At 54.6% G+C, this 9,634-nt stretch overlaps 1 protein-coding gene across 2 annotated transcripts; it reads left to right on the top strand.

Moving 5' to 3' along the window:
- Positions 1 to 462: 462 nt before the first annotated feature.
- Positions 463 to 8,479, top strand: KIAA2013 (KIAA2013 ortholog). Of its 2 annotated transcripts, XM_012473574.2 has the most exons (3): positions 463 to 1,679; positions 4,634 to 5,487; positions 7,756 to 8,479. In XM_012473574.2, exons 1-3 carry the CDS (start codon positions 653 to 655, stop codon positions 7,771 to 7,773), a joined length of 1,899 nt encoding a protein of 632 aa, XP_012328997.2. In that variant the 5' UTR covers positions 463 to 652; the 3' UTR covers positions 7,774 to 8,479. The 2 variants fall into 2 exon arrangements, with proteins under 2 accessions (XP_012328997.2, XP_064219350.1); XM_064363280.1 differs by lacking the exon at positions 7,756 to 8,479 and having other exon boundaries at positions 638 to 1,679; positions 4,634 to 7,749.
- The last annotated feature ends 1,155 nt before the right edge of the window (positions 8,480 to 9,634 follow it).

Raw genomic sequence — 9,634 nt, 5'->3', positions numbered from 1 at the left:
CGGCCTCTGGTGGTCCCCCTTCCCCTCCTCCTCCTCCTTTGTTTCTTCTTCTTTCTTTGTTTTTGCACTTTTGCGTATTGTTCCAAGTGTTTTTGCAGTGACGATAGTCATCTTTATAGAAACAAAGTTGTGTGTGTATGTTTTTAAATCTTAAGGCTATTGAATCATCAGTAGCAAAGGGACCCCACACGTGTTCGGTTTGGCTGGCTCGATGTTTTTTTAATGAGTGAATTGGATGCTTCCAGTCCTCCCCAGACCGCAGCACTTAACTCCAGTGGACTTCACTCTTCGGGCCTGGGAACCGGTGATTCAGCCCCGGGCAGCTTCTGTCCTGCCCTCGCCGTGGCTCCGCCCCCTTCTCTCCGGCCCGCCCCCTCTCCTCCCTCCGCCCGCCCCCTCTCCTCCCTCCGCCCGCCCGTTTTCCATCTGTCGTAAGAGACACGGCGGCGCTTGACGGCCGGCGTCGTTTGACGGCTGGTGGCAACCGAGAAGAAGGAGGAAGGAGCGGTGGCAGCTGCCGCGGCGGCTGCAGCAGGGGCCGTGGTGGGCGCCGCGGTCCAGGCCGAGGAGTGAGGCGCGGGCGGCCGGGCCGGTGGGCTGGGCGGCGGGCCCGGCGGCCGCCCCCGCGCCCTTGCCCGCGCCTGGCGGCCCGATGTGGCTGCAGCAGCGGCTCAAGGGGCTGCCGGGACTGCTGTCGAGCAGCTGGGCCCGCCGCCTCCTCTGCCTGCTAGGCCTCCTGCTGCTGCTTCTGTGGTTTGGGGGATCTGGGGCGCGGCGGGCAGCGGGCGGCCTGCACCTCCTGCCCTGGTCCCGCGGCGAGCCGGGCGCCGCCGAGCCGTCTGCCTGCCTGGAGGCGGCCACCCGCGCCTGGCGCGGCCTGCGGGAGCGCGGCGAGGCGGTACCTCTGGGCTCTGGAGTGCCGGCCCTGGTGGCCAACGGCTTCCTGGCTCTGGACGTGGCTGCCAACCGACTGTGGGTGACCCCTGGGGAGCGGGAGCCCGCCGTGGCGCCGGACTTTGTGCCCTTCGTGCAGCTGCGCCCGCTGAGCGCGCTGGCCGAAGCTGGAGAGGCGGTACTACTGCTACGGGAGGGGCTGCTGCGGCGCGTGCGTTGCCTGCAGCTCGGGTCCCCAGGTCCCGGCCCCGTGGTCGCTGGCCCCGGGCCCGCCTCCGGCCTTGCGGCGGGGTCCTGCCGCGACTGCGTGCTGCTGCAAGAGGACTTTCTGGCGCATCGGGGCCGACCCCACGTCTATCTGCAGCGCATCCAGCTCAACAATCCCACGGAGCGCGTGGCCGCGCTGCAGACTGTGGGGCCCACTGCCGGCCCAGCCCCCAAGGCCTTCACCAGTACCTTGGAGAAGGTCGGAGACCATCAGTTCCTTCTCTACTCAGGCCGGTCCCCGCCTACGCCCACTGGGTTGGTGCACCTGGTGGTGGTGGCCGCCAAGAAGCTAGTGAACCGCCTCCAAGTGGCTCCCAAGACGCAGCTGGATGAGACGGTGCTGTGGGTGGTGCACGTCTCCGGCCCCATTAACCCCCAGGTGCTCAAAAGCAAAGCAGCCAAGGAGCTCAAGGCGCTGCAGGAGTTGGCACGGAAGGAAATGCTGGAGCTTTTGGAGATGCCGGCGGCGGAGCCGCTTCAAGACCACCAGCTCCTCTGGGCTCAGCTCTTCAGCCCAGGTGAGTCGTGGCCAGCGCTTGGTCCACCCTAGATTTGTCCCTCCATAGTCTGCAGAGGTGACACTGAAGGTGATGGTGGGTGGTTAAAACTTGGGCTTGGCGTTTCACCAGGGGTTGAATCTCTGCTCAACCGCTTAGTGTCTGTGACCTTGAGACTCGTCGCTTAGTCTCTGGGCCTGTATTTAATAATAATGCCTACCTAAGAGGGCTTTTATGAGACTGTAGTGGAAAATAGAGTCCAAAGGTCAGGTCTTTCTGTTATTTGTTGTAGTAGGTGGGGCCTGATTTGAGCAGAGTGAAGTGTTTTAGAGTCAGTTTGCAGAGGTGAAACCAGCAGGTGGATCCCTTGATTCTTTGCTCAGCACCACAGTCGGCCTGGTGACAGGCGTGGGCTTCTTGACATGACCCCTGCTAGGCTGAGGTGGGTCCTAGCAATTGTAGCTGTAACTTGTTCACAGGGAGGTTGGAAAACCCCTTCTTTCAGCAGGTTTCAAATGCTCTTGCCTGATGAAAACTCTTCTCTAGTTGCCTGTTAAAGAAAAGAAAATCCTGTTGTGGAGGAGAGAGGGGTTTTGGTTTCAAGGGTTCCAGTTGTCTGAACCCTTGTGTTTGGTTGCTCAGAGAGTTGAGTTCATTCAGCAAGTATCTATTGAATGCTTCTGCCAAGCTGTTCTAGGCAAGGGGGGTGCGGATGGGAACCAAACGAAATACCTGTTCTCATGGTGCTGGTTTAAATTCGTGTTGGGAAGAAGACAGACATTAGAAAAATTAAAATTAAAATAAGACAGCTTTTTAGGCCATAATGTGCTGGCTGGGCGCAGTGGCTCATGCCTGTAATCTCAGCACTTTTTGGGAGGCTGAAGTGGACAGATCACTTGAGCTCAGGATTTTGAGACCAGCCTGGCATCGAACATGGTGAAACTCCATCTCTAATAAAAATACAAAAATTAGCTTGGCGTGGTGGTGCGCGCCCATAATTCCAGCTACTCGAGAGGCTGAGGCATGAGAATTGCTTGAACCTGGGAGGCGGAGGTTGTATTTGAACCTGGGAGGCAGAGATTGCACCACTGCATTCCAGCCTGGGCAACAGAGTGAGTCTCTGTATCCAGAAAAATAAAAATAAAAGAATAAAAAGAACATGCTAAGGAGAAAAGTTTAAAATATTGGACGGAGGGTGATTGGAGTGGGGGTAAGGCTGTGGGGTGGCCAGTCCTTGCTTTAGCTCCACTTGTCAGGGAGGCCCCTGTGGGGAGGAAACACTTAAGCTGAGACCCAAATGGCAAGAAGCAGCCAGCCACAGAGGGTGTTTTAGGCCTGGAGACTGCAGGAATCAAGGCAAGCATGTTTGGTTGAGTAGCTGGTGTGGCTGGCAAGGAGGGAGGGTGGTGGGAGATGAGATTAGGCCGTCAAGGTGGCCATGGCCTTGCAGTCCTTGGTGAGGATAGTGAATTTTATTCTAGGTGGGAAGCAGGGCAGAGACATGATCTGATGTACATTTTTTAAAGATCCCCCGGCTGCTGTGTGCAGAGTATAGATGGTAGTGGGCAAAAGTGGTTGCACGGAGACCAGGTCAGAGGTTTTCTCAGGAGCCCAGGTGAGAGCAGAAGGGGGCTGGAGCCAGGTTGTGATAGTAGAGGCAGAGAGCCAGGTGCGGTGGCTCACACCTGTAATTCCAGGACTTTGGGAGGCTGAGGCGGGCAGATTACGAGGTCAAGAGATTGAGACCATCCTGGCCATGGTGAAACCCCGTCTCTACTAAAAATACGAAATTAGCTGGGCATGGTGGCGCATGCCTGTAGTACCTGCTACTTGGGAGACTGAGGTAGGAGAATCTTTTGAACCTGGGAGGCGGAGTTTGCAGTGAGCCGAGATTGTGCCACTGCACTCCAGCCTGGCGACAGAGCGAGACGCCACCTCAAAAAAAAAAAAAAAAAAAAAAAAAAGAAGCAGAGAAGTGGATGGACCCTGATGATTTTGGGGGCGGAGCTGCTGGGACTTCCTGTGGATTGGCTGTGGGGAGTGAGACCTTGAGGATGCCTTCTGAATGTGAGGAGCTTGAGCAGTTGCTTGGAGATAACTTGGAAAGGGTTTGGTTTGGGGCTGAAAGAGTTCAGACCACGTCAGGTGTCCACGGGGAGACAGCAAGCAGGCAGATAGCTGAGTCTAGAATTCATACAAATTTGGGGAGACATCTGCATGATAACTGATGGACATATGGATGACACCCAAATTCATACACATTTGGGAGGTGTCATTTAAAGCTACAGAACTAGGCTGGGGGTGGTGGCTCATGCCTGTAATCCCAGCACTTTGGGAGGCCAGCGCAGGTGGATCGCCTGAGGTTAGGAGTTCAAGACCAGCCTGGCCAATGTAGCAAAACCCTGTCTTTACTAAAAATACAAAAATTAGCCAGGCGTGGTGGCCTGCACCTGTAGTCCCAGCTACTCAGGAGGCTGACAGGAGAATCGCTTGAACCTGGGAGGCAGAGTAAGCTGAGATCGTGCCACTGCACTCAAGCCTAGGTGACAGAGCGAGACTCTTGTCCAAAAAAAAAAAATGAATAAATACATAAATACATAAAGCTACAGGACTGGAGAGAGAAAGGACAGACAGGAGAAGTAGCCTGAGAATGGCCTTAGCACTGGTGACTGAGCTGGCACAGGAGGTCTGACCGTAGGGTTGGCGCCAAGCCCTGGCTAAGTCTGTGTTCCTCTGGGCTCTGGCACCAGGCCCCACTACTCTTTAACAGGATTTTAGATTTCAGGCTGACAGGCGCAAGTTGGTGGTGTCAACAAGACAGGCTGACTTTCTCCCATACTTTAGGGAGACAGGCACCATTGTCTTTATCACTAAGATACAACACCTCACTCCTCTGCTGCCCTTCGTCTTTATTTCGTACGCTCTGCCTCCCAGCTGTCCTTCCCCTTTAACGTGCAGTCTTCATGGTGTTGCAGGAGTGGAAATGAAGAAGATCACTGATACCCACACGCCGTCTGGCCTGACCGTGAACCTGACGCTTTACTACATGCTCTCCTGCTCTCCAGCCCCGCTGCTCAGCCCCTCCCTGAGCCACAGGGAGCGAGACCAGATGGAGTCGACGCTCAACTATGAAGATCACTGCTTCAGTGGCCACGCCACCATGCATGCTGAGAACCTGTGGCCAGGGCAGCTGTCCTCCGTCCAGCAGATCCTGCAGCTCTCCGACCTGTGGAGGCTGACCCTCCAGAAGCGAGGCTGCAAGGGGCTGGTGAAGGTGGGCGCCCCAGGCATTCTGCAGGGCATGGTGCTCAGCTTCGGGGGGCTGCAGTTCACGGAGAACCACCTCCAGTTCCAGGCTGACCCCGACGTGCTGCATAACAGCTATGCATTGCATGGCATCCGCTACAAGAACGACCACATCAACCTGGCCGTGCTGGCGGACGCTGAGGGCAAGCCCTACCTTCACGTGTCTGTGGAGTCCCGCGGCCAGCCTGTCAAGATCTACGCCTGCGAGGCGGGCTGCCTGGACGACCCGGTGGAGCTGACCTCCGCACCTGCAGGCCACACCTTCTCGGTCATGGTGACACAGCCCATCACGCCGTTGCTGTACATCTCCACCGACCTCACACACCTGCAGGACCTGCGGCACACGCTGCACCTCAAGGCCATCCTGGCCCACGATGAGCACATGGCCCAGCAGGACCCCGGGCTGCCCTTCCTCTTCTGGTTCAGCGTGGCCTCCCTCATCACCCTCTTCCACCTCTTCCTCTTCAAGCTCATCTACAACGAGTACTGTGGGCCTGGAGCCAAGCCCTTCTTCAGGAGTAAGGTAGGAAGCCGCCGTCTGGTTGAAACCCGAGGCCTCGGCCTTGCTCTCAGCCCTGTGTCTCGGGAGGGGCTGGCCTGGCGAGGGGGGGTGAGGCCTGGGCAGGAATGGGTGTCCTGATGCCCTCAGCCCTTGACACGAGAGAGAGAGAGAGAGAGAGAGAGAGAGAGAGAGAGAACAAGTGTTTTGAGAGAAGACGACAAGGAAGGGAAAGCTGTGGAAATCCAGGTGTGAACTGATGGTTCTCTGGCTTCCCAGGGCAGCCCTCCCCTCCTCCTCCCCTGTCATAATCTCAGCATTTAAAAATAACTACAAGCTGGGTGTGGTAGTTCGTGCCTGTAGTCCCAGCTACTTGGGAAGCTAAGACGGGAGGATCCCTTGAGCCCAGGAGTTTGAGGCTGCAGTGAACTATGATTGCACTGCTACACCCTAGTTTGGGCAGCAGAGCAAGACCCTGTCTCAAAACAGCGGGAAAAAAAAAAAAAAAATAGAGGCAGGGCCTGGTGGGCTCATGCCTGTAATCTCAGCACTTTGGGAGGCCAAGGTGGGAGGATCATTTGAGCCCAGGAGTTTGAGGCCAGCCCGGGCAGGATAACAAAGGGCCTTGTCTCTACAAAAAAATTTTTAAAATTAGCCAGGTGTGGTGGTGCACACTTGTAGTCCTAGTTACTCAGGAGGCTGAGGTAGGAGGATCACTCGAGCCCACTGCAGTGAGCTGTGATTACACCATTGACCTCCATCTCAGGTAACAGAGTAAGACTCTGTCTAAAAAACAGTAATAATGAGGCTGGCTGCAGTGGCTAAATACTTTGGCTGAGGTGGACAGATCACCTGAGGTCAGGAGTTCAAGACCAGCTTGGCCACTGTGTATTTTTAGTACATGGTGAAAACCCCGTCTGTACTAAAAATACAAAAATTAGCCTAGCTTGGTGGTGCGCACCTGTAATTCCAGTTACTCAGGAGGCTGAGGCAGGAGAATTGCTTGAACCCAGGAGGCAGAGGTTGCAGTGAGCCGAGATCATGCTAGTGTACTCCAGCCTTGGCAACAGAGTGAGACTGTCTCAAAAAAATAAATGAAATACTACGATAATGAAAATGACTGCACCAAGCCCCTAGATTGACTTGAGGCCTCTGTCTAAACTGCTGGCGAGAACCCAGCTTCCCCCTAGTGGCTGTTCATGGCATGCAGAGGTCAGTCCCTTGCTCTGGGCCTTGGGCTGGAGTGGCCATCTTGTTAGCACAGGACACAGGACAGAAGCATTCCCCTCCAGTTTCCTGAGACATCTTTGCTTCTGGAAGCTACGATTTTGGCCATCATTGCTGCATCTTGGATCAGCATTCCTGTTGCAGGGTGAGGCTGCCTACTGTGCCCTGCCACCCGGCCTTCTGTGCTTTCTCAGGAGAAAGAGCAGCAGGGATTCTAGGGGGAGGCCTTTGCTAGCAGTTGTAGAAGATGATGTTTCCCAAAGAGCTGAGCTCTCTCCCCTTCTCTTCTCTCCTCCCTCATCCCCCTGCCCCCTCCCCTCTCCTCTTTCTCCCCTCCCCTCCCTTATCTTCTTCTCTCTTTTCATCTTCTCTTGTTAAACTGTAGTGACAGTAGAGAGGTATGTTAGGCTCTGCATCTGTGCTCCCAAGTAGTCAAAGAGCCCAGATTCCACCCTGGAGAAATGGGAAGTGCCCCATCACATCCACAGGGATGCCTGCGGCTTCTAGTTTCTGGCCCAAGACCAGGACTTGGAAAAGGAAGCAGAACTTGACCCGAAAGAGCAGAAGAGTGGGAGACAGGTCTGAGTTCCTCAAGTTTGAAGAACAGATCAAAAGTCAGATCAAAAAGGACTGTGCAGAGGCCTTCCTTGGGAGCCACCTCTGAACTAGCTGCACTAGGACAGGCGCCAAATGTGCATCGCGTAGGTTTTGCCGTCTGTTCGGCAGGCGGCTGCTTTTCCCTGCTGCTTGGTGGCTTCTCTGCCCTCGCTCTTGAGCGCACCTTTGGTTCCCCCCACAGTTGGGGAGATGAGCCAGACAACCTTCATGGGGTACTGACCGGTCTCTCCTTGATGCAGGCTCAAGCTGGGCCATGCCAGAGCAGAGCCAGTGAACACTCCATGCCAGCTCCAGAAGGGCCCAGGCTACTGAGTGCGTGGCACTTCTGCACGGCTGGGTCAGAGCCAGGGTGTGATGCCACTGGGGTTGTCTCCGTAGCCTATTTCTGTAGCTGGCCACAGGGGTTGGCAGTGAACAATAATCACACTTGTTTTGTGAATTGAACAGGAAGATCCCAGTGTCTGAGTGAACTAACAGTCCTGCTTTCAGCCACCATTTGCACAAGACACCCAGCACTGAAAGTCCTGCTGCTAGGAGCAAGGGAGCCTTTGGAAGCACCCACCCTTTGTGCCTTGTTGGGGGAAACCAGTGACGCAGAAGCGAGTGTGGATACGTCAGAGTTTGCACTGGAAGGAACGAGTGTCATGTCGGGAGGGAAGGGGCCAGTGGACTTTGTAAGCTTTCCACTCAATAAAACGAACCTGTATGGCAAATACTTGAAATTGAACTCACTCCTTCCACTTTCCCCCTTTCTTCTGTCCCAGGAAATAGACCGTCTTTTGAAAAGACTCTTGTCTAGGAAAAGTTGTGTCCTTTTCCTAATTTAACGTGTTCTTTCTTGATGAATTTTTAATTTATTTTTGTTGGGATTTTGCTGGATGGCTTTTGCATCCACTGTAGATGGTGAGTGTTGGCGGTGATGTCCCATCTCAGCGTTCAGAGGCCCCGAGGTCCCAGGGCCTCCCAGGGTGGCTGCGCTGCCTGCGGGAGGGGCGGGTGGCCCTGTCATTTTGGTATTGCACGCCCTCTCTTATGAACCTGTGGACATCTGTGGTTTTGTACTTTGGGGCTTTGGGGGAGGTGTTTAACTTTCTAGTGATTGATGATTGTCAGACTTTGAAATACCAAAGCTTTTTTGTTCTGTTTTTAAATAAATATCTTTCAAACTTCACGACCGGTTTGTGTGTGGTTAAAACCTCTGAAGACATGCATCATGTCTTCCCTCAGCACTAGATTTGTAGATAACATCAGAAGCAGGACACCCACCCTGCCCCGCTGTCAAAACGCTCATTCCTTTCCTGTATCTTCTACCTGTCTTCAAAGGAGTCTGCCCAGAAGGTTCATTGGCAGTCACCTTTCTGCTCGCCGGGGGTTGCTGAGTGGCCCTGCCAAGTGGGTTGCTTCTGGCATTACCCTGGCTCCTTCCCTGCTAAACTGTCCTATCCCCCACCTTCCCTAAAGAGCCTGGGTTCTCCTGCCCTGGGTTTTGCTGGCTATAGGACGTCAGCATGACAAACCCCAGGTGGTCCTTCCGCGGGTTGTCTGCTGAAGCCACCATCAGATGCCTCCCCTCTGTGGGGAAGAGAAGGAAACTGTCCACTCCGGGGACCAAAAAGGGGCTGAGCTGGGCGTGGCAGTCCACGTTCAGGGCTGTCCCCAGCGTCCTGGCTTTTAGACTGTTCTCTGTGTTCCCAGACAGCATTTTAAGTGGCATGACTCACCGGGAAGCCTGGTCCGCCTGTGAAGGAGCCAAATGTCTGGCCCACAGCTGATGCTTATGAGAGTAAACAGGGGGTCAGGCTCTGCTCTTAGTGGCCCTGGTTCCCCAGTTGCTTCTGTCCACGAAGCACCTTCTGCCCCAGCCCTAGCAGAGCTCTGACATGTGATCCTCCAGCCAGGGGCCCCGGGCTGGCTCACCTGTTGCAGAGTGGGAGCCTCCTGCAGTGCAACTGGTATCATTTACAGTGTGACATTAAACTGAAAGCTGTCAGACCACAAGAGCCGCAGTTCCCATTCCTTCTTCTTGAACTTGGAACTGGGAATGCTGTAGGCTCCCATAAATGTAAAACAAATCTGTACATGGTGCCTGAGAACTACCTATTGAATTTTAGAATGTCAATAAATTGAGGTGTGTATAGTTCTCATTTAAGTGCTCACCATACATGTTAGATATTTTACATCAACACAGCCTTTTGTGGGGAAGAGGTTGCTGGGGGTTAAGATCCCAACTTGAGAGATGTGGAACCTGGACCCACACAGTGAATCATTTGTCTGAGACCACGTGACTGTCAAGTGACTGGAACGCAAACCCTGCCTCGATGCCGGT

This window comes from Aotus nancymaae, unplaced genomic scaffold (genome assembly GCF_030222135.1).
Source record: "Aotus nancymaae isolate 86718 unplaced genomic scaffold, 86718_ANA_hifiasm-v0.15.2.pri h1tg000053l, whole genome shotgun sequence".
Classification (NCBI taxonomy): domain Eukaryota; kingdom Metazoa; phylum Chordata; class Mammalia; order Primates; family Aotidae; genus Aotus; species Aotus nancymaae.
This window is presented reverse-complemented; position numbering and strand designations above follow the sequence as displayed.

Coding starts and splice junctions, on each gene's coding strand:
- KIAA2013 (XM_064363280.1), top strand. CDS start 653: ATGTGGCTGCAGCAGCGGCTCAAGGGGCTGCCGGGACTGCTGTCGAGC. Junction 1,680..4,633: donor GGCTCAGCTCTTCAGCCCAG/GTGAGTCGTGGC, acceptor ATGGTGTTGCAG/GAGTGGAAATGAAGAAGATC.